Consider the following 25,094-nt stretch of genomic DNA (forward strand, 5'->3'; position numbering starts at 1 on the left):
TAGGCCTTATGTCATTTGTCACGATTCAGTGATCACGAACGTCAATTTTGTAAACAACTAAAAGTGAAGTGAAAGAATAAGAATAAACTTATTTTTGTTTAATTTAAGTTCTAATGTGATAAATCAGTTATGGATAAACACAATAACGATATATTAAACTTTGAACAGGCGTTAAACAAAAGAAGTGGACATAAGGTTACATTATTATACGATAAAACAAGAATCTTACCAAATACATGTAAAATAGAGGATGTTATTTCGGATGTTTCTAAGCAAATAAAAGCAATACAAAAGGCAGATTTGGTGAAAAAGGTTTCAAGACAATTAGAAAAATCAAATTTAATAAGACAGTCGGAATTTTTACCACTAAACGTACTGTCAGATAAGGTAAATTTACGCGGTTAATTTTCATAACTTTACTTTCCTGCCTGTATCTTATTTTTAATGTCTTCATTTAGCTTTATTCGAAATTCATCTACTCTTTACGTTTCATAAACTATGTCTATATGAATTTAAGTATTTCTTTTGTCAATGTTAAGGTTTCTTGACATTCCTATTTATCTTTTAGATATCATATCATAATGGTTTCTCATTTAATTTAACATTAAGCATATGTAGGGTTTAATATCATTGCCTTTATTTCAATTTATAAAATAGAAATACATGATTTGCAATTTCTGATGTTAGGTATAAAGTGAAGTCCCATGTCCCCTAGTGGGGTAAGGGGCAGATGCATTATACAACTTTTTCACTGATCGAATTTCTTTAGAGACAAGTAGGTGATCAGCCTTCTGTCTCCTGCCTGACCGAGACATTTTTTTCTTCGTCTCCACGGGAATCAAACCCACGACCCCTCGGTTTTACGCTCACGCGTCAACCACTGTACCAAGGAGGCGGTCTGATGTTAGGTATGGTTAGATCAAATTACTCCCTTCGTCGATTTTATATCCACTGTGAGAACACAGTACTTTTAGTATTAATTTTTGGACCATACTCCTCCATGTTGGCTAAATGTAATAGTAGATGATTTATAATGTTTGTGATATTGTTTTTGAAGTGAAAACTTCTTTAGCGGCGTTGAGCACTTTTTCTGTAATGGGTATAAAATCTTAAAAACGCGTCAGGACACGTGACCTGATCGAAAAAGCGTAAGACAGATGGATATAGATAGCGGTCCGCCCCGGCTTCGCCCGTGGTACATATTTCGCAATAAAAAGTGGCCTATGTCCTTTCTCGGGTATCAAAATATCTCTATACCAAATTTCATGCAAATTGGTTCAGTAGTTAAGGCGTGATTGAGTAACAGACAGACAGACAGAGTTACTTTCGCATTTATAATATTATAACTAGTATGGATGTGCTACTTATTAAATAGGTTTGAAGTTGGTGCCGAACATTAAGCACTTAGTATTAAGCCCGTGCACCGACATCAAACCTTTTTAATAAATAGCACATATAAATAATATGTAGTAAATAATAATGTCAAATCTTTTTTATTTCTTACTTTTCCGTTTTTGAAGTCGGTTGTTTTTAACGCAGTTATTTTTATTAGTGAATATTAAGCTTTCCGTGCGATTAGAGCTTTTTATGAAAATTAAGCTCTCCGTGTGATTAGAGCTTCTTGTGAAAATTAAGCTCTCCGTGCGATAAGAGCATTTAATGAAAATTAAGCTCTGCGTGCGATTAGAGATTTTTGTGAAAATTAAGCTCTCCGTGCGATTAGAGCTTTATGTGAAAATTAAGCTTTCCGTTCGATTAGAGCTTTAAATGAAAATTAAGCTCTCCGTGCGATTATAGCTTTTTTGAAAATTAAGCTCTCCGTGCGATTAGAGCTTTTTGTGAAAATTAAGCTCTCCATGCGATTAGAGCTTTTTTGTGAAAATTAAGCTCTCCGTGTGATTAGAGCTTTTTGTGAAAATTAAGCTTTCCGTGCGATTAGAGCTTTTTGCGAAAATTAAGCTCTCCGTGCGATTAGAGCTTTTTGTGAAAATTAAGCTTTCCGTGCGATTAAAGCTTTTTGTGAAAATTAAGCTCTCCGTGCGATGAGAGTTTTTTGTGAAAATTAAGCTCTCCGTGCGATTAGAGCTTTTTATGAAAATTAAGCTCTCCGTGTGATTAGAGCTTCTTGTGAAAATTAAGCTTTCCGTGCGATTAGAGCTTTTTGCGAAAATTAAGCTCTCCGTGCGATTAGAGCTTTTTGTGAAAATTAAGCTTTCCGTGCGATTAAAGCTTTTTGTGAAAATTAAGCTCTCCGTGCGATGAGAGTTTTTTGTGAAAATTAAGCTCTCCGTGCGATTAGAGCTTTTTGTGAAAATTAAGCTTTCCGTGCGATTAGTTTTTTGTGAAAATTAAGCTCTCCGTGCGATTAGAGCTTTTTTGTGAAAATTTAGCTTTCCGTGCGAATAGAGCTTTTTGTGAAAATTAAGCTCTCCGTGCGATTAGAGCTTTTTGTGAAAATTAAGCTCTCCATGCGATTAGAGCTTTTTGTGAAAATTAAGCTCTCCGTGCGAAAGGTTTTTTGTGAAAATTAAGCTCTCCGTGCGATTAGAGCTTTTTTGTGAAAATTTAGCTTTCCGTGCGAATAGAGCTTTTTGTGAAAATTAAGCTCTCCGTGCGATTAGAGCTTTTTGTGAAAATTATGCTCTCCATGCGATTAGAGCTTTTTGTGAAAATTAAGCTCTCCGTGCAATTAGAGCTTTTTGTGAAAATTAAGCTCTCCGTGCGATAAGAGCATTTAATGAAAATTAAGCTCTGCGTGCGATTAGAGATTTTTGTGATGAGTAACAGACAGACAGACAGAGATACTTTCGCATTTATAATATTAGTATGGATTATATCAATATCATAATTTTAGTAAGCTTGTTACCTTTTGCCCAGGTTGCCTGGAAGAGATCACTTCTAAGTGACAAGGCCGCCTAATAAACTATAATGTTTTATTTTGTTTTGTATAAATTTGCAATAAGTTTCCCATGTATAGTTTTATTAAAGAGAAATGAATAAATACCAATACCAATACTCTCACATCTATTATAATTTCATGTGTTTAATTCATTTCTTTTAAACTTCCAGGTACAAAAACAAGAGATACAGAATAAATTCGAAACACAATGTGTTACAGATACACAATTAATAAATTTAGTTGATAATGCAGAAACTTTAGCTGCTCAAACTGGTATCACACAAGAATTTGAAACAACATTCTGTCGTAAAACTGATAAAAGTGTTGCTAAAGAATTAATAGATACAGGGCAAAGTACAGATAAAAAAGAAACTGTTAAAAATGAAGCTGAATTCATAGAAAATGAACAAAATACAGTACCAATAGGTCAAACTGGTGTCACACAGGAATTTGATACTACATTCCATTGTAAAGCGAATCCTAATGTAAATAAAAATTTAATGGATACAGAGCAAAGTATAGATAAAAAAGAAACTGTTAAAAATGAAGCTGAATTCATAAAAGATGAACAAAATACAGTATTAATATGTCGAAGTGGTGTCACACAGGAATTTGATACTACATTCTATTGTAAAGATGATGCTAATGTAAATAAAGAATTAGTAGATACTGGGCAATGTATTAATGTTATAGAAACTGTAAAAGACAAAGAAGAATGTATGCAAGATGAACCAATTAAAGAGAAATCCAATGAAATTCATACAGCACATACACCACACAAGCGGAGTAAAAATATTATGAATGATTATGAGCAAGAGATCTGTGATATCTTTGATAATTCAGATACTGAAGATAATTTAACAATTTTCGAACCATTAGAAGATACTACTAAAAGTCCTATTTTAAATAAAGTAAAACCAATAGTAATAAGAAACGCACCAAAAACATTAGTTTACAATTTAGAATCCTTTGAAAAGTTTGAAGCTATTGCATTACCAGTTATAGAAGAAAATGCTGATTTACGAATAGCAAAGAATATTATAAATTCACAGCTTGTTAATGGAGAATTATGTATACAAAGCCATAAAAATCCTACCCTACAATATAGGGAATCATCTAAAAGCCCTGTTTTTGAAGTTAAGGTCAAAAGAAGAAATAGTGATACAAGATCTATGACAAAAGACGATCAACAAAGTATTGAAAATAAAAGTATTATAGAAGATGAAATACTCTTTAGTAGTGATGAAGAAAACTACGAACCAGCCAGAGAAATAGACGATTTACCTCTAACTTGTGCTTTAGAGACTTCCTTTTATAATCAAACTGGTATTCTTGATAAAACAATGTATGTCGGATTTCAAACAGCAAGCAACAAATCTATTCAAATACATACAGACTCTTTTGTGAACGCTAAAAACGTTTTAGAGAATAGTGATGTTGATATAAAGGATCTTGTTAATGTATTTGATGGTACATTTATTGAACCTTCTAAATTAGCATCATCAGAAGCAAACATTAATAAACAAAATGAACTGGAAGCAACAAGGCTAACTACTATTGAAAAAACTGTTGCAACAGATATAGGTAAAGTTCAATTTCAAACAGCAAGTGGGAAATCTATTGAAATATCTGACCAATCTTTACGAAAAAGTGAGCTTTTTCTTGAAGATGTGCAAAAAAATTTGATTGACAACAATGTAGAACTAGAATTTGAGAAAGAAAGTGAATTGGTGGTAAATAAAACAGATTTAAGAGATTTAAAAAGTCCTAAATATGTTAGAGATGATACATACGAAACATTTAATAATAAAATTGAGAATGATGGCATTGACGAACCCAATAAAATAAATGATGACATTATATTACAAGAATTTGAAAATAGTATGATAAACGAAGAGCAAGATGATCCTATTCTATTAAATAAGGAATTTCTAAATAAAACTGAGAAATCTATATTAAAACACGATTTTCAAGGATTTAAAACAGCTAGTTTAAAACCAATAAAAATTTCGGATCAATCACTTTTAAAGACAAGGAAAATATTTGATGGTATTGAAAATGATCCAGAAAATAATTTTCCAAGCGAACTGAAGAGTAGCAATAAGTCCTATATACATAATGTACCTAATTATGTAGGATTTTCTACAGCTAGTAATAAAGAAATCAAAATATCTGAAGCAGCCTTGCTAAAAAGTAAAATGATATTTGAAGATATTAATAAAGATTTGAATACAAGTGAAAATATTGAACACAATGAAACAGAAGTTAATTCTATGGCTAAAGAAAGTAAAAGTGATATTCCTAACGATTTTGATATCTCATTAAAACAATTAAATGATAATGATATAGGAAATAACAAGTTTGGTGGATTCAAAACTGCAAACAATAATCCGATAAAAGTATCTTTAAAAACGTTGGCAAAATATAAAAAAATTATTCATGATATAATTGAAGGCACTGAAAATCAACCAAGTGAAGACTCACATCAAACAAAAATCAACCCACTACCAAAAACAATTGATAAAACTGAATCTAACCATGAATATTTGATGATAAAACGGAATAATAATCTCAGCACAAATATAAAGTTCTCCTTCAAAACAACAAATGAAAAAATTGTTGAGGTATCGGAAGAATCGTTGATATCTAGCCAAATATTGCTTAATAAATCTGGTATGGATAGTAGTAATAAAAAACGAGACTTTACTTTTAAGGGTTTCCAGACCGCAAGTAATAAGCAAATAAATATATCGAAAGAGACACTTGCTAGAAGCAAAAGAATATTTGCTGATATTGAATCGGATGTTAATGAAGAAATACATATAAAAAAGTTTAAAAACGAAGCAAAACAACGCTCAAAGGAAAATATAGAAATGCAGAATTTCAAAGGATTTCAAACAGCTAGTAATAAGAATATAACAGTTTCGAGACAAACTTTAGAAAAATATAAAACAATATTTGATAACATAGATGCAGATATGGGGAACGATTTTCTAAAAGAATTCAATCCTAACGATGAACCAACAACGTCAGCATGTCGAAATACTAAACAAACAGTTGATACATCTAAAGATGCAATTTTGGCTAATCTTACATTACTAGATCCGATCGAAAAATCTTCGAGTAATTTTAAAGGCTTTAAAACAGCAAGCAATAGTAAACCAGTCAGTATATCAAAAGAAGCTCTAGCTAGAACAAAGAATATTTTTAATGATATAGATATAAATATTGACAGTAATTTAGGGACACCTAAAGTTAAACCTGAAAAAGAAGTTTCTTCAGTAAAATTTCAATTTCAAACAGCTAATCATAAACCTGTTCACATCTCTGAAGAAGCAATTATTGCCAGTCAAAAATTGTTCCATGATGATATAGAGAAAGTTCATACTTCCATACCTAAATTCCAAGGATTCCAAACAGCTAGTAAAAAAAGTATAACAATTTCAAATGAAACTTTGGATAAATATAAAACAATGTTTGATGATATAGACTTTGAATTGAAAAATGACTTGGTTAATGAAGATAAAGAATCGTTTAAAGTTAATACAGAAACTGTTAATATAAATAAAGTTGATGTAACTGAGGATGCCTTAGCTAATCCTCTATTACTGAATGATCCAATAGAAAAATCTTCAAGTAATTCTAAAGGCTTTAAAACAGCAAGTAATAGACCAGTCAAAATATCTAAAGAAGCTCAAGCTAGAACTAGGAATATATTTAACGACATAGATATTGACACTGAAAGTAATTTAAATACAGGCGAAGTAAAATCTGACCAAAAAGTATCTTCAGTAAAATTTCAATTTCAAACAGCCAATCATAAAACAGTTAATATCTCTGAAGAAGCAATGATTGCTAGTCAGAAATTATTGAATGATAATATAGAAAACATTCATAGTTCAATACCTAAATTACAAGGATTTCAAACTGCAAGTAATAAAACTGTAAAAGTATCAAAAGAAGCACTGGCAAGAACTAAGAAAATATATGACGGTATAGATATACATCCTAACCAAATGCAAAAAGATAATTTGTCTATACATAAAACGTCGGATTCTAAAGCGCCCAGAATAAACCAATTTGGTCTAAAGAGTCTAAATGTTGAAGAAAAAAATTCTATTAACAATGCCTGTGAAGAAATCAACATTAAAGATATTTTCAACACACAAGTTGTAAATAACTTTGAAGATACGTTATACACAGAAGACTTCTTAAAAGAAAGAACGCCTGTGCAATGTAAAAGATCGGGAAGTCCTATTGTATCTTGTCCTAAGGCCAAAAAGCGTAAATTCCAAGCTCCCGCCAGCGTTGTCAGAAATATTTTGAGCGCGAAAATTGACACCTGTCAAATGAAAAGCGATAAAGTTTACCTATTTGACGACGGTTATAAGAAAACAAAGAAGCTCTCATTAAAAGACTTAGATAACATCAAAAATAATATTAGACAAATAAACGATGATATTCTTAATTTTAACTACGAAAATATGTTAGATTTCAAGTTTAAACCAGAGAGAAATGAAGTGACAAATGACATATGGTCTACTGATAAAATAAAAGAGGTCTTTTCGGAATCTGTTAATAATAAAATAATACCGTTAGGCTGGATAGAAAATCACTTAAAATTGATAATTTGGAAGTTAATTTCTTACGAAATAAGATTTCCGTATTGCTTTGAACGAGTGTGTTGTGTAAAAAATGTGCTTGAACAATTAAAATATAGATATGACAGAGAGCTATATAATGTGCAAAGACCAGCTTTAAGGAAGATTCTAGAAAGGGATGATGTTGCTAGTAAATCTATGGTTCTATGTGTTGTTGGGGTCTATGTAGATGGTGTTTATGTGAGCAGGTAAGATATATATTTGACTAAATTTTATTAAAATTATTAAGTAACCTCTTTGTCCTTGCTGTTCTCCAAGTTCAAAGATAAAAAAATGCAATATCTGTATGTATGTAATTCATAAACTATGTGTGTGTCAAGTTTTAAATAGTACAAGCGACATTATTACATAAATTGTAGGTGAAGGTAAAATAGTATGACTTCTTACATAAATATTTATAAATGAAACATACAAAACTGCTGAATCCATTTTTATAAGCATGAAATCATCTCTTAGATTTTTTCTTTTTTATATTGACGCTTACAAATTGACTAGAATTTATGTGAATTTCGAAAATTTGGTACACAAAATTGGAATAGACTTGTTTCCAAATATCTATTGTTGTCTATTTTTTGTACTGTTGTTTATCGCTTGTCTATTTTTTCAGTGTTACCAGTTTGACAGATACCATAGAGCTACTATTGACAGATGGCTGGTATTGCCTAAAAGCAAGCATAGACAAATATATTTCTAAACTCGTTTACGACGGGAAAATATATGTGGGCATGAAACTTTTCATACATGGGGCTGAGTTGGTCAATTGTGAACAGGGTGTAGCACCTTGGGAGGTAAGATATAATATTTAAATATGTTTTATTATGAAAGTGACTGAAATAATGCTTTCCGAATCGGTGGTAAATGTTGAAATATGCAATGACGATTCAAAAGTGCTTCTAGAAGAAGTCTAGTTCAATAAATATAAGTTTGAGTTTAAAAAGATTGTAATTCAAAGTTAAAATCATTTATTGTATAATGTGATTCTAGAAGTCCTGCATTTTAGTACTAATTAGTATAATAACATATTTTGTATTTGAATGAATAAATGTTTGAGTTAGAGTTAACCTTCATTTTAATCTACTAAGTACTATCATTTACAAATTTAATCAACATTTATTTTTTTTCTTCAGGACACATCATCCGTGCGTTTAAAAATTTCCGGAAATTCAACGCGCAGAGCGCGCTGGGATACGCGGCTCGGTTACCATGGCAACGCGGCCATCTTGTCCCTCCTGTCAACTGTCAGGCCGGAAGGCGGGAAAGTGTCGAAATTGCGCGTTTTTGTTACCAGAGTTTATCCTATGTTGTATATAGAGAAGTTTGAGGATGGCAGCACTGGTAGGTATTTTTATGTTGAAAAAGTTTGTAAGATAATTTTACGTTATTTTTAAAACTTCTTTAATAGATGCATTCTTATTTTTATAATTGTCTCATTTAAGATTAATGTAGGAAAAATGTCAAGTAAAAATCGAAGATTGCCTGGAAAATTCTTTTTTTGTTAGCATGTTTTTAATTTTTTACAGTAACACGTTCGGAAAGATTGGAAAACTTGTTTCAAATGAAATATGAGAATGATCGACAGTTGATTTTGGAGAAAATCTATGAAGATGTAGAGAAGGAATTTTGTGATCAGGTAAATGTTGTGTACCTATTTATTGTGTTTAGGTGTATTACATGTATGTATTTGGTATAATGCGTGTATAAATGTGTTTACGAAAACCTTAGATTTGCATATTATTATTGATAAGAATATGTATAAAAATTCGTTTATTGGCTTCACTAACACAGTGTACGATTATTTTTTAATACAATTATTTTACATCTTATCATTGTGGCAATGAAATCCAACTAAGAATAGGATCGGTTAAGCGCCATTTTGTGACGTCATCGCGTATGGAAAATATGTTTACCTGTTAGAAAATATACATATAATCGACTAGTAAAATTAATACAAACGTGATTTCATCTATCTATGCAGAAACTATCAGACTAGAGTCTAGACACATTATTCAGAATTAGACTAGAGTAGATAATTTTTGAAACAAAAAAAAATCGCAGTCGGATGAAACCCATTAGAAAAGGAGGGGAATATGATAAAAATGTAAGGAAAAATAAATTACGGTCAATCCGAGTTCGGGAAGCGGGAGGGGGGAGCTTTTAAGAGAAAAAAATGGTTTCTCTCGATTTCCGACAAAACTACAAGTCCTATAGAAAAAAGTTCAATGGCAGAGTTGTAGGTAATTAAAAGTTCTACAACTTTTGTATTCACAATTTTTTCACATAACCTAAAAATTTAGGTGAAAAATTCAAAAAACCAAGTTTTTGGTCTTTTATTTCTATCTACTTTAAAATTTATTTTTTTTCTACGAAATTTGGTAAAAACTTACTTTATTATGTCCCAAATACACTGTAATTTATTTGATTGAAAATATTTATTTTTTCGCCTTATTTTGAATTAATACCAAAAATACAACCCAATTTTCAATCGAAAAGTCACCCGTCAAAATATCAGCTTTTTTCAAAAACTTGGGGTGCCTTTTATTCATTGAAATCTCCACTTTCATATGGTGTAAAAAAAAATAAACACCACCATAGTAAATGTTCTCAGGAAATGCATACAAACAGTCTGAAAATTAGCTTTTACTAAATCAGGCACACTTCTCGAACTACCTGAAATGTTTTTATCGACATCATTTTGCTTTTGAATATGCTGTAAAATATTAAACTTAAAACAGATAATTATTTTTCTTTTGAAATATTACCGAAAAGCCGATACAAGAGAAGATATAGAGTTCAAGAAGTGTGCCTGATTTAGTAAAAGCTCATTATCACACTGTTTGTATGCATTTCCTGAGAACATTTACTATGGTGGTATTTTTTTTTTTACACCATATGAAAGTAAAGATTTCAATGAATAAAAGGCTCCCCAAGTTTTTGAAAAAAGCTGATATTTTGACGGGTGACTTTTCGATTGAAAATTAGGTTGTTTTTTTGGTATTAATTCAAAATAAGGCGAAAAAATAAATATTTTCAATCAAATAAATTACAGTGTATTTGGGACATAATAAAGTAAGTTTCCACCAAATTTCGTAGAAAAAAAATAAATTTTGAAGTAGATAGAAATAAAAGACCAAAAACTTGGTTTTTTTAATTTTTCACCTAAATTTTTAGGTTATGTGAAAAATTGTGAATACAAAAGTTGTAGAACTTTTAATTACCTACAACTTTGCCATTGAACTTTTTTCTATAGGACTTGTAGTTTTGTCGGAAATCGAGAGAAACCATTTTTTTCTCTTAAAAGCTCCCCCCTCCCGCTTCCCGAACTCGGATTGACCGTAATTTATTTTTCCTTACATTTTTATCATATTCCCCTCCTTTTCTAATGGGTTTCATCCGACTGCGATTTTTTTTATCTTTTCATTATTTTCAAAGGCTTCTACCCCAGTCTAAATGTATTATAAGTTATTTTTTTCTGTTTTTTAAATATAAAATTGTAGTATTAATCATTTCTAGGAATCTCAAGATTCTGAAACCTACATGGACAGTGGAAAATTTGAGTCCGGTTCGCAAATTGCGAAAATCATGAAGAAACACAGGGATCCTGCTGAATTTAGGGTAAGTACTTATTTAAATCTAATTACTTTTTTCCTAGATCTGGAGGTTAAGCGGCACAAGTTGCGGACAGATCATTGATGGGTAAACAAATTCTATTTTACCTGAGTGCTTTTATTTTTCTTATAAATAGTAAAACGTTTTTTTTTGTTTTTGTGATTCAACATAGGGCAGATAAATGCTTTGGAATATTAACTTTAAGCTGTTAGCTTCACAAGCTCCTATTTTGTGCATTGAGTACTACGGCATTATGCATAAATCCACAAATAAATAAATAAATAATAGCAATACAAAAAAAGTATTTTAATAAAAGCATATTTCTTCTACAGGCAAACTTAACAGAATCCCAATTACAACTCCTACAAGAATACACAGTGAAACGTAAAGATAAACAAATAGACATAATGCAAGAGAAAGTAAGAGAGAGAATAAAGAACAGCTCGCTCGGTGTTGCCAGGAGTGTGGTGCCGCTGTTGAAGATCAGGGTTGCCAGTGTGGAAAATGAGTGTAGGGTTTGTAAAGGTGAGTTTTAATTGAAGTGATGACCCTTAACAGGTAATGAAAACGTTGTTTTAGTTAAAGCTCTTGTATTTAGTAGGTATTTAATATTTTTGTTGTAGTTAAACTTCTTTTAGAAGCACTTTTAACACCTTTTCAATTTGATTAGTTGATTTTTGTTCATTGGTATGTAAATGATAAGCATTCTATGCTATTTCAAAGCTATAAAATAGCTCATTAGATATCGAACTCTCTTGATTTAATACACTCATTCTTCAAGTTTTAATTGATAACCTCAAAAAATATTAAATCGATTTTGAAAATTATCAAAAATTGATTTTCTAAATGATTTTATTCCATTTTAGCGCCTCGCATGTTATAACGAACGACTTTTATAAAATGTATTGTCTGAGTCCTGAATTTTATCTTGTTTGAAATAATAATAATAATATATTTTAAGGTATGCTCTCAATATGGCGGCCAAACGAAGCCCTTCAAGAAGTGATCACTGAAAATACATGGATAGATGTGTATTATGTTGTTCCTACAGCTATTCGGTAAGATAATAAGTGTGAGCGAGACAGCTAATGTGTGAGTGAGATGGCATGTTTACCATATAGAAAGATATCATAAATAATTATCTATGTAAGTATTTATTTAAAATGATATATTAAGTATGTTTATCAACCATTTGGTTTCCATAACACAAGCGAAAGCTTAGTATGGGATCAGATCGTGCCGTGTGAGAAAATTGTCCTGAAATATTTATTTTATTTATAAAGTCCTAGAGTATGATTATTTATGCTCTCTTAAATTTAAGAATGCAGTAACATAATGGTCGTTTTTTTAACTGAGTTATTTCTTACAAAGATTATTTTAGAGCCTTCTTATTTAATAATTGGACACTGCCTGCAGTTGTAAGGTGACATTAAGAAGCAGTACATTTACTAAATTTTCTTGGGTTCTTCATATTGTGAATATGAAATTATTAATGTTTGCATATTTCTCTTGCAATGTACTCCCGTTTAAAGCCATTGTAACCATTGATTATCGTTAGTCTTAGAATTTGTGCCATAATTCAGTTTAATTCTTTCAGGAACTCAGAAATACAGCTATCAGCAAACAGAAACTCTATATTTCAAAAATCAAAAGTCACACAATCCGAGAAAATTGCTTCATGCACAGATTATCTAAAACGACAGTGTTACCAGATAAAAGATATTCGAAATTCAAATTTATGTACAGAAAATAATGAAGTCGATACAGTCGGTTTTATTATATCAATCGAACCTTCCAATAAAGATTTTGAAAATTCCAAACAATTATATCAAAATATATATTTAGCTGATGAAAGTAAACATTTGATATGCATTAACTTTTGGGGCGGAATAAAGAAGTTTGGTTTCGAAAATATTCTTGACACTGGTCAAGTTATTGCTTGTGTTAATTTACAAAAACGATCTGGCAACACCATGAAAAACATACCACAGTATCGTGCTACAGAGTTTTCATATTTTACAAAAACACCAAAATATGATTGTTTAAGAAAATTATGTATGGAATTAATAAAAGTATTCTCTGGGTTGGACAGGAGAAAATTCTGTCTTGATTGTGTTGCTATAAAGAATAATAATGCAAATACAAATCATCGTTTACCAGACATTTCTCCGTATAGATTAAATAACAGTGATTACAATATTGCCAAGAATAAAAACTTTATTGATTCACCAATAGCCAGAGACGCAATTTTGAACCTAAGCAGCTCAGATTTTGAGTCGACTTTCAAACAAACAGACACACACGAAATGTCCCCTAGCGAGTTACTACGTAAGAAGAAAATCAACGAAAAGATATCCAAATTAAAATATTACGGTGAACCACCTCCCTTGAGTCCAATGAATATAATTAATTTATCGAAAAATGTTACAAATGCCTTCAAAAGTCCGTTAACGTCAAAAAATGACAGTTTAAATGTTGCCAGTAAAGATATTTCAACACCTTTACGCACAGATAAAGAAAATTCGAATTTGGACTGTAGTCCAGTATTGTCTACGGGTAGAAACGTTGTAAAAAGGATAAATAGTGTGAATCCAGTGAAATTAAACTTTAATAATGATGAAATAAGTGAAAAACAAGAAAACACAATCGATCCTTTTGCAGAGGAATTTGATGCCAGTCCGCCTTTAAGTTTAGATTAATTATAATTTTGCTTGGTCTTTACATTGTCGAAGATTGGTCGAACCAACCTTTGTACGCTTGTTTACAGTACATTGCTTAAGATCATCACATGATCAAATGCATAGTTTACGATTCTATAAAGGACAAACTTTCATTTGTATTTACATACTTAATCCATTGTGCCCCGAAGGGCCCGATCGGTCCCCGACACAATAGATTTTCTATTGTGTCTGTGATTCCCGGGCCTGAGTTATTAATTAGATTGCATTTGGTGCAGAAAATATATTCATTTCGCAAATTGTGTTGTTTTAAACTCCGCATTTGGAATTTTAATAATTTTGTAATTACCGCTATAAAACGCTGCTTCATAAGAAGATATCTATGCCAGAACTTATTAAAGTATGTATGTATTTAGTTCCTGTACCTGTTTTATAAATAATTATAGTTTAAGAATGGTGTTATATGCCCTAACAAATTTGTTACATCTTGAACAGTTTTGATAAATGTGTGATGACATTTAAAACAAATTGTATATTTTAAATGGGTTATAATTACTTATACATACTATACGAGTGCCGGAAAACTTGTAGTTTTAGAAACATATTTTGAATTGTTTTCGAGGTGCCTTATATTTAATAATACCGTATAAGTGTTGATTATTAATTAGATATTTATGTGCAATTGAAAATAAAGAACTTTCATACATAAATGTGGTCTTTTATTTTGTATAAATTATTCTAACTATCCATAATGATTTAAACAGCTAGAACACAGTAGTCCAAAGATACTCATATTATTATAAGAATTGCAAGATATGCGCACTATTTATTTTAGTAAGTGAGTATAAAATTATTGTTAGACCTGTGTAATTGAAAAAAAAACAACCAACAAATCAGCCTTATAGATTTTTCAATCTAATATAGGGCAACACTATCAATGAAATAGCCACAAAATAACCGCGTTTTTAAGTCATTACTCATTGAAAACTAACAGATACCTTTATCTAATTTACATAACATTTTGAGTATCATTTTTCTTGAATTTTTTCTGTGGAGACTTGTAATAAACTTTCTTCCGAATGCCTAAAATATGCTATGCCGTCATTTCATATACCTACCTACATTGTATAGCGAAATTAAATTACTGCAATCAACTGTGCATTGTACTACATTAAACAACAAAATTTATAATAAAGTGTAATCAGAGATTTATTATCGCCGTACTACATCAAAAGATAATAAAGAGATATTATTTAATCCATTAAATGTCTTTAGCGTGTATGAGAAGTACGTATGCAAATTGTAATGTATAATATTAATTGCTATTTATCTTACCTTACTTTTGCACCGCCGTTGTAAACAAAACGTGTCGTTATCTACTTCACAATCATAATTTTATTTTTGTTCAATTAATTTTTGAATTATCTAAAATCTGTCAAATCTTGCGAGTGTTGCAACATTTGTACGTTGTTGTCACTTCAAGGTGACCTTCAAATTCGGCTAGTTTGACGTTTGTTAACTCGCGAAAATTCATTTTATTTGAATTTCCTACCCGCGTAGACATGCGATTTATTAAATTCATATCGTAGTAAGTTCGGGGCAACTTGATCGAGCTATAAACCCCATTGTGCCACGTATTCAGTGAAGTTTTCAGTGATAAAACCTGTTCTACGAGATTCCATAGGGACAATCGTCTTATTTTAAATGTAAGTATACTTTACTAAGTATTCTTAGCTACGTCGCTTCATTCAGTGATCTATAAATAATTTTTATCTCTTATAATCGTTGCCGTAGCGTGTAGATACTCGTTAATAAATGCCGATGTTTATTTTACGAATTCATTCAATTGTACGCGTGTAAAATATATTTTAAATGCCGGCGAATGCGGCTTTGAACATAGGTACTTTCTCAATTTTCTATTAAATTACTATATAAATTCTAATAATGTTTCAAGTTTAGGATTTGTAATTAATTATTGGAATTAGAGTAATTTATATTCAAATATACTATTTAATAATTCATAAATATTCATCGTAAGAATTCTTTTAATATATAGGTAATTCGATAAAATATGAAATAACAGAATATTATGTCTTTGTGATACTCCTAAGCCCTAACTTCTTTAAATAATTGTATAATAGAAAGATAATTGAGCTTTCGATAAATACCTTTCGATAAGTATTTATAATAGTACAATATTAAAACGTACCGACTATAAAAGAAAATATATATAGAACATTAAAGTAATTATTTGAATTATATTTCTAAACTTTTACATGAATGTAAATTTTATATTGTAGTAAATTGTAAAAAGAAATTGAAATAAATTGAAATTGAATAAATATATTTGTTCAAACTTCTGTGTCTTATCTGCAACCATTTTTGTTTTTGTCACCTTCAAATATTCTACCTTTGGTTCTACAATCATAAGCAAACTAAACTTTTCAAACAAAAAAAAATATTTTAATAATATTTTTAATATTTCGGGACAATTTTCACACACGGCACGATCTGATCCCATACTAAGCTTTCTCTTGTGTTATGGAAACCAGATGGCTGATAAACATACATATATTTCATTATTACGACTGGTTTAATTTACAATTGTTTTTTACTTTATTTATCATTGTTATACGCTGGTTGGTGCAACCTTCGGAAAATTTTGTTGTATCTCATAGGTAAATTTTTTATGCCTATTTTTATTTTATTATTATATATTTAGTATCAAATCCATTGTTTAGTATTTAACCTTCTGCGACTGACGTGGTAGTCTATCAGACACCGCCAAACATAAAAAACGTTGCCAGCTCGCAATATCGCGTGATCTAGTGCTGTCTCGCTCAGTACCTTCCTGGAACTGCTCGTGGCGGCGGTCAGTGGGGTGCAAGCGCACGCACCGTGTGCACGTGTGGAGATACGAGCGGTCGGTGTCTCACAGACGTAAGTACAGCAATAAAACCTGATTCTGACAGACGTCACCTCACTAATATAGTTTAAACCTCATAGTGTCTGAGAGTCGTTATCTCAGTAAGGAATTAAAACTTCCTTAGTGTCTCTCAGACGTGATCTCATAAACGTTTATTCACATTATGTTTTCTTTGGTTTTTTAGATGTCTCAACAAAATAAAACCGGTGCAGCATCTAAACGGGACTGTAGAGGAAAATATAAGAATAATGACGAACAGATTGGAGCCTGGCTTGAAGAATTGGAGGAAGAAAATGAGTTCAGTGATTTTGATGATGACTCGGTGGCAGACCCTGATTATCAGGAGGAAAATGAAATCACAAGGGATAGAAATCAAAACCAAGAACAGCAAGAAGAAAATATAGCTATTCAAGAAGAGTCGAGCGAAAGCGAAAGCGATGTCATTGAAAATAGTGAAAACCTGCCTCTCAGCTCATTGGCTACTCAGAATCGTGATCATTCTGATAGAAACTTCATTGGCAAAAACGGATTTGTTTGGTCAAAAAGTGAAATAGCACGAACCAGTAGAACACCTGCCCATAACATCATTCACGTGTCCCGATCAACAGATCCTCTTATTTTTCAAAGCTTCGTAGGTTTGTGGTCAAAAATATTCGATCCTGAAATGGTCGAAAATATTGTTTTACACACCAATGAAAAACTACAAGCTTATCGTGAACAGTTTCGTAACACAAATAGGCCAGAGCTCAAAGATACTAACAAGACTGAACTTTTGAGTTTGTTTGGTCTTTTATACTACAGCTCCGTATTTAAATGCAATGATGCAGACGCAAACTACCTTTTTGCTACTGATGGTACTGGTCATGAGATTTTTCGCTGTGTGATGTCTAAGTACAGGTTTTGTACTTTAATCAACTGTTTAAGATTTGACAAAGGAGCTGATCGTCAAGAACGCTTAAAGTCCGATCGACTGGCTGCAATATCACCGCTATTTGATAAGTTTGTGGCAAACTCTCAGCAAAACTACATTCCAGGACCAAACATGTGTATAGATGAGATGCTAATACCTTTCAGAGGCCGCTGCAAGTTTATCATCTATATGCCAAAAAAGCCGGCCAAATATGGAATTAAAGTTGTTGTTTTATGTGATTCGGACACACATTATACATATAATGCGTATATCTACTGCGGAAAAGATTCGGATGGCACAACTCTCTCCACAGCAGAGAAACAACTAGGAATTCCTACTCAATCTGTACTCAGACTATCAAAGCCTATAGTAAACAGTAACAGAAATATAACTGCAGATAACTGGTTTAGTTCCATTCAATTGATGCAAGTTTTGCTAACCAACAAACTAACTTACTTAGGGACTCTGAAAAAAAACAAACGCGAGATTCCTCCAGAATTTTTACCGAAAAAAGATCGAGAACCAGGCAGTTCCCTGTACGGGTTTACTAAAGATTGCACTCTATTGTCATATGTGCCAAAGAAAAACAAAGCTGTTGTACTAATTTCCTCGTCTCACCATTGTTCCAGCACAGATGAAGCCACCAAAAAACCTGAAATGATTGTAGATTATAATCACACCAAAGGTGGAGTCGATGAGATTGACAAAAAGTGCTCAATTTATTCATCCACTCGTAAAACACGTCGTTGGCCCATGTCAATATTTTACCGGATTTTAGATCTTGCTGGAATTAATTCCTTTGTCTTATATCAAACATGTCCTGGTGCAAAATTAAGAAGAGGCGATTTCTTATTATATTTAGCGAGAGAGTTAGTTCTTCCCAGCTTGAAAGAGCGCGTATACAACGATAGATTACCAAGAGAACTCCGTCTAACAATCACAAGAGTTTTGGGTAAAGATTTACCCCCTCGTCCGCCCGTGGCTCAAGTTCCAGGACCATCAGGAAGAAAGTTGTGCAGCATATGCCCCAGTAAGCTGAAGAGACAAACTAGATACCATTGCTGTGCATGCATTAAGCCAATTTGCCTGCAGTGTTCTGCTCCGCTTTGCAAGGATTGTCAATTTTAATTATTAAAATAAGGTCAACTTTAAGACTGAATTGTGCCTAAACTAACCGTATGATATCGTTATATTTTTGTTGTTAGTTGCTAAATATAAACATTAAAAGATTGATGTTATTAGATTTTAGTTAATTTCCAATTAAAAAATTTAAATAATTTTTAAGTACGTGAATGTTGATTTCTTTGAAAAAACTTTATGTCAATAAAAATAATTATATTACTATCATTTCTTTTATTTCCTAAATATACAATTAATTTTTAAATAAATATAAGACTCAACAATAACAAAAAAATATAAAATATTAATAAATATTACTAGTATTGAAAAAAAATGCATCTTAACATTACGTCCAACAGACTACACGTCAGTCGAATCTTTACAAAAATTTCACCTCAGTCGCAGAAGGTTAATATAATTTATTTTAATAACATTTATTTATTTTCATTCCATTTATTTATTCTATTTTAATTATATTTATAATATTATACTAATACATACACATAAGCATATTAAAATGTCTGTAAACAACAGTTTGAGTAGTCTTGCCACTTTTGATTCTCTCAGCTCTTCTGAGTCCAGCACTGATTGCAGTTACCACAGTACTTCTCCCTTTTCTCTTAATACAGCACTATCCTCTACTTTTTCTAATTCCAAAAAACATTTTAACGTTGTACACATAAATGCACAGAGCATCCCGGCACATTATCCAGATCTCCTTGCATCCTTTGATTGTCCCGAGCTCCATGCTATTCTCATTTCCGAATCCTGGTTGAAACCTTGCCTATCCTCAATCTCCTACTCCCTTCCCGGATTCCAACTCATTAGAAATGATCGCCTTGGTAGGGGTGGTGGTGGGGTTGCTATTTACCTGCGTTCGCACCTTCCGTTCACTTTAATAAGCGCCTCTTCCCAACCCCCACCACACGATGAGGCTGAGCATCTTCTTCTCGAGATCTCCCTTTCCCATTCCAAAATCCTGCTCGGTGTCTTTTATAGCCATGACCTTACTGTTAATTTCTTCCCTTCCTTTGACCTTCTCATTGAAAAATTTGCTCCCTCCTATGACCATGTCATATTTATGGGCGATTTTAACACCTGTCTCTTAAAAAATGATCATCGTTCTAATAAACTACTCTCCATTATAAACTCCTATAATTTCCACCTTCTGCCATTAAATCCAACTCACCACTCTCCTAACTCACTTCCTTCCCTTCTTGACCTCATCATAGTTTCCTCTCCTAACCACGTTCTGAAGTCTGGGCAATTTCCTGCGGACGGATTCTCTTGCCACGACTTATTATTCCTTTCCTATAACATCCGCCCTCCTAAGCCCAAACGTAAAGTCATTATGCAGCGTAACTTTGGGGGTTTGAACAGAGAATTGCTTTGCAACGATGCGGAACAAACAGATTGGTCATCCGTAGTTAACGCATCGTCGGTAGATGAAAAAGTTGATCTGTTTAATTCGCTAATTGTTCAACTTTACGATAAGCATGCACCGCTACGTCCAGTAAAACTGAAGCACCTTCCCGCACCTTGGTTAACTAATGACATAAAATCTGCATTAAATAAGAAAAATCGTGCTAAGGCAAAACTGAAGACCGACAACTCCGATATTAATAGAGAACGGTTTAAGGTGATTCGCAATCGCTGTAATACTATGTGTAGGGATGCACAACAGCGCTACATCCACAAAACGATTGAAAACGGTGAGCCCGCTAAGGTTTGGAAATTTTTGAGATCTTTAGGGATCGGCAAATCGTCTCAAACTAGTAGCATTAATACAAATATTGATTTATTAAATAACTTCTTCTCCAATGCTGCAGTTAGTATGGATCCAAATACTAAATCTCACACACTACGGCTCCTTTCATCAAAATCGGCCCCGAACCTGCCACCGTTTAATTTTAGTCAATTCACCGTTGATAATGTTAAGAGGAGCATTATGTCCATTTCTTCGAAAGCCGTTGGTAGTGACAGTATTGGTCGTGATATGATCCTACCTATCCTCGAAGTTGTAGCTCCTATCTTAACTCACATCCTTAACGAATCCATATCCTCTTGCACATTTCCCAAAGCTTGGAAAGAAGCTTTCATTATTCCACTTCCAAAAAAAGCTAATCCTTCATCCTTTCATGAGTACCGTCCTATATCAATCCTGCCTTTCCTCTCTAAAATCCTGGAACGACTTGTTCAACAACAGTTGTGTTCATTTTTAAATAAACAGAACTTATTCAATCCCTTCCAATCCGGATTCCGTCCAGGCCATAGCACGACCACTGCACTCGTTAAAGTCACCGACGATATTCGCCAAGCAATGGACAACAAGCAGCTCACAATTCTCACGTTATTAGATTTTAGTAACGCATTTAACTCGGTCGATCATGATATTATGCTGGGTCTGCTTGCTTCTCTTAATATTTCATCGGCAGCCATTGAATGGTTCCGTAGCTTTTTTCAGGGGCGCCGGCAACGTATTAAAGTTGATGACGTTCTGTCGTCGTGGTGTGACTTAAGTGTCGGTGTCCCTCAAGGTAGCGTGTTGTCACCAATCCTTTTCTCAATATTTATTGACTCAATTTCCTATAATTTAACTTCTCCCTACCATATGTATGCAGATGATTTGCAAATTTACTCGCATACAGACATTTCCGAAATTTCAGAAGCTATACAACGTACAAATGCTGATTTAGATACCATAGCTACCTGGTCACACAATTACGGTCTGACTGTTAACCCGGCTAAGACTCAAGCCATCATAATTGGTAGCCGCAAAATGACAGCCAAACTAGATTGGAACAGCTTACCAAAGCTAATTCTTGGTGGATCACATATTCCATTTAGTGAGTCTGTTAAAAACCTTGGGCTCCATCTTGATATGAACTTGTCTTGGAATGTGCAAATAGAGACGCTACGGAAAAAAATGTATGGCGCTGTAGGTTCCATTCGTCGATTGCGCAATTTTCTGCCCATTCCTACAAGGGTATCGCTTGCAGAGACTTTACTCCTTCCTATCCTAGATTATGCTGACATTTCCTATCCTGACCTTTCCGAACAGCAACTTGACTCCCTTGAGCGACTCCAAAACGTATGCATACGTTACATATTTGGACTACGCAAATATGATCATGTGTCCGAATTCCGAGCCAAGCTCAAGTGGCCTCCTATCCGCGTCCGCCGGAATGCTCATATTCTGCATTTGTTGTACAAAGTTTTATTTGATCCTAAAACCCCATGTTACCTAAAAGAAAATTTTAAATTCCTCGGTGAAAATAGCCTTACCCTACGTTCCTCTAATCTACTTACCTTAAGCATCCCTACCCACAGATCCAATTTCTTCCATTCTTCCTTCACTGTGACTGCAATCAACCTTTGGAACTCTATTCCAGAATCGATAAGACGTGCTCAGTCAATAACTGTGTTCAAAAATGCATTAAAGCAATATCTATCTCAATTGTAATCTTAATTATATTATAACTACCTATTTTAATTACTTAACTCAATTTATTCCTTGCCCATATTTTTTTATAGTTTCACATGTATGTATGTATGTATATATTTGTATGTATATATTTATATATAATATATATATTATGATGTATTTATTTATAGATTTATTATTTATGTATATTTATTCTTTAGGTTATAATTATATTTTATATTTATTTATTATTCATTTTCTTTTAGTTCATATCAAAATTTTAAGTTTGTAATGCACCACCACCATAATTATTGTAATCCTTCTAAATTTTCGGGTTGTCTGGCAGAAATCGCTTACAGCGATAAGACCGCCCTCTGTACATGTTGTTACTTGTATGGTTCTTAGTTTATAATCCTGTATTAAGTGTGCAATAAAGTATTTTTCATTCATTCATTCATTCATTCATTCATTCATTCATTCATATTTATATAATTTTAAATAAATACTTATAAAGATAATTAACACCCAGACACAGAGCAAACATCTATGTTCATCACACAAATATTTGCACCGGGTGGGGATCAAACCCACGACCTCTGGCTTGGAAGGCAGGGCCACTACCAACCAAGTCAAATATTGTTTATTCACTATTAATACATATTTATTTTGAAGAGTTTATATGTTTATTTGAATGCGCTAATCTCAAGAACTACTGGTCCGTTTTTCAAAATTCTTTTAGTGTTAGATAGCCCATTTATCGAGGAAGGCTATAGGCTATATATCATCACGCTAAGACCAACAGGAGCTGAGCAATGCGGGTAAAACCGCGGGGCACAGCTACTATAATAATACACAGGAATAATTTTAGGTACATTGATATAAAATTTTTTTAACAGATCTATTAAATACCCTTCACAGACAAATAAAAACATATTTATAGATAAATAACTTGTCTTGTTGTGATGTTATTACATAAAGAGATATTATATCTTATCTTTATATGGTCATTATAATATAATTTGCTGTCATTTGTGAAAAAAATATCATCTTGTAGTTAAGAATGTGAATCATATTATGTTTTCTTAATTTATAATATTAGTTAACTGCCTGTGATTTAAGTCAGGCAAATAATTGAAAGTTTGAAGTCTCAATAAGAAGCTGTTGAATTAAAATTTAAGAATGTAAATGTTATTTTTTATAAAACGTTGGATAATTTTTTTTTGTAATTGTCTGTCTATATTGTTTTATCCATAAACAAAATAACTTGATCAATTCTAATGAGGCTAATGATTCTTATATATTACCTTAGATTTAGACATAATATCTGTGTACAATGGTGAGAGAATTTTTAAATTGACCCAGTAGTTTTTGAGATAAACATGTTCAAGCAAACAAACTCATCTTTTAGGTCATTACAATTACATATTTTATTATTGATTATGTTATTACTTATTATATTATCGAACACAAATTAAAAAAGACGTGTGGCACTCGGGGACTGCCGCCGTAAAGCTATTGCATAGCATGCCTTCAAGCCACACCTCCGAGCCCGTCGGAGTGGGGAGCGTGAGGTTTTTCGTTACGGAATTTCTCGATTCGGTCCCCGTTCTCAAGGCCCGCGATAGAAGCTATGCAATAGCTTAAAAATTGAGAGAAATCGAAAAACTAATATCAATATTAAATGTCTACAAATTACAATTCTTATCTAAATATCCACGTGGGAACATAACAATGTGTCCATACTGATCACGTATTGTAGTACGAAACATTTAGATAATGAAAATGATTAATTATTATGATTTATCACGCAAAGTCAGGGTCAGATAGCTAGGGGTGGGCGCGTGGTCTGAATTTAGAAGGCATGGTATGTCATTTACCGACTTTAAAAAGGGTGGTGCTATGTTGCTGTTTTTGTATGATTATCGATTTTGCCGCTAATAATAGATCGGTAAAAATATTTTTACGGTTGCCTAGATAAATATTAAATACGCGTTTATCTATATTAATTTATTGTTTTCTTTTGTCGATTATTGATGATCGCTCCCGGCTCCGCACGGGTAGTTTTTTTACTCAGGTCACAGAATACTTAATATGTAGTTAATACTCAGGTATAAAAATATTTCAGAAAAGAAGCAACGAATCCAAAATCGTTCTACGATGTTATTTGGTTATTTATAAGTACCTATAGTAAATATTAGTAATTAATGTTCAATAACATGATAAATAAAATGACTATATATAGGTAGTTATACAGTTTTGCTTGATCTCAAAAATTTCGGAATTAAGTATATATATTTCTCTGAATAATTAATAATACTACTATAGTTGACGAGATCCTTCGTGGCGCACGGAGTCGTAAAACGCACCAGTGACGTCAGACATTAGGGTTGCGCGTGCGATTGAAATAATCTTAGATACTAATATTATAAAGCTGAAGAGTTTGTTTGTTTGTTTGAACGCGCTAATCTTAGGAACTACTGGTCCGATTTGAAAAATTCTTTCGGTGTTAGATAGCCCATTTATCGAGGAAGGCTAGACTATATATCATCACGCTAAAACCAACAGGAGCGGAGCCACACGGGTGTAACCGCGAAGCGCAGCTAGTGATCGATAACCGGGCTTCTCAATCTCGGACGCTTATATATACCTATACTCAGTGGCGTAGCTAGCATAGGTGGCACCCGGGGCGGATTTTATAGGTGTCACCCTAAAACTCAATCGAAACTGTTAAAATAAAAAAAAGTTATAATCATTTACGTTTTATTAAAATATGAGTACCTATTACAAATATTTGTTTATTATGTAAAACAAATTTAGTTTGTTAAAAATTAAAATTTCTTCCTTCTAGCTTTGACACTAGCGAACTCCGAA

General features: G+C 32.5%; 2 protein-coding genes across 3 annotated transcripts in view; both read left to right on the forward strand.

The window, feature by feature from the left end:
- Brca2 (BRCA2, DNA repair associated) lies at nucleotides 1-14,540 on the forward strand. The gene is made up of 9 exons (XM_089713282.1): nucleotides 1-387; nucleotides 3,070-7,748; nucleotides 8,168-8,348; nucleotides 8,688-8,895; nucleotides 9,081-9,190; nucleotides 11,071-11,172; nucleotides 11,499-11,691; nucleotides 12,128-12,224; nucleotides 12,764-14,540. Exons 1-9 carry the CDS (start codon nucleotides 130-132, stop codon nucleotides 13,863-13,865), a joined length of 6,930 nt encoding a protein of 2,309 aa, XP_089569408.1. The 5' UTR covers nucleotides 1-129; the 3' UTR covers nucleotides 13,866-14,540.
- A 767-nt stretch (nucleotides 14,541-15,307) lies between these two features.
- Nucleotides 15,308-25,094, forward strand: part of Glys (glycogen [starch] synthase) — a 32,913-nt gene continuing 23,126 nt past the window's right edge. Inside the window, exon 1 of one of the 2 annotated variants that reach the window (XM_089713376.1) lies at nucleotides 15,308-15,550. The gene's annotated coding sequence lies outside the window, so the exon portion shown is untranslated. The remainder of the gene's footprint in view (nucleotides 15,551-25,094) is intronic. The other variant, XM_089713375.1, reaches the window with a different exon arrangement.

The sequence above is a fragment of the Colias philodice genome, chromosome 30 (genome assembly GCF_061535455.1).
Source record: "Colias philodice isolate Cphi_HAF_F1 chromosome 30, ilColPhil1 Martin Lab GWU primary, whole genome shotgun sequence".
Classification (NCBI taxonomy): Eukaryota; Metazoa; Arthropoda; class Insecta; order Lepidoptera; family Pieridae; genus Colias; species Colias philodice.

What these genes read in the sequence shown, in the direction of transcription:
- Brca2 (XM_089713282.1), top strand. Translation starts at nt 130, where the DNA reads ATGGATAAACACAATAACGATATATTAAACTTTGAACAGGCGTTAAAC. An exon ending in GGGATCCTGCTGAATTTAGG is followed by an intron (nt 11,173 to 11,498) that starts GTAAGTACTTAT and finishes TTTCTTCTACAG; the next exon opens with GCAAACTTAACAGAATCCCA. An exon ending in GTTGTTCCTACAGCTATTCG is followed by an intron (nt 12,225 to 12,763) that starts GTAAGATAATAA and finishes TAATTCTTTCAG; the next exon opens with GAACTCAGAAATACAGCTAT.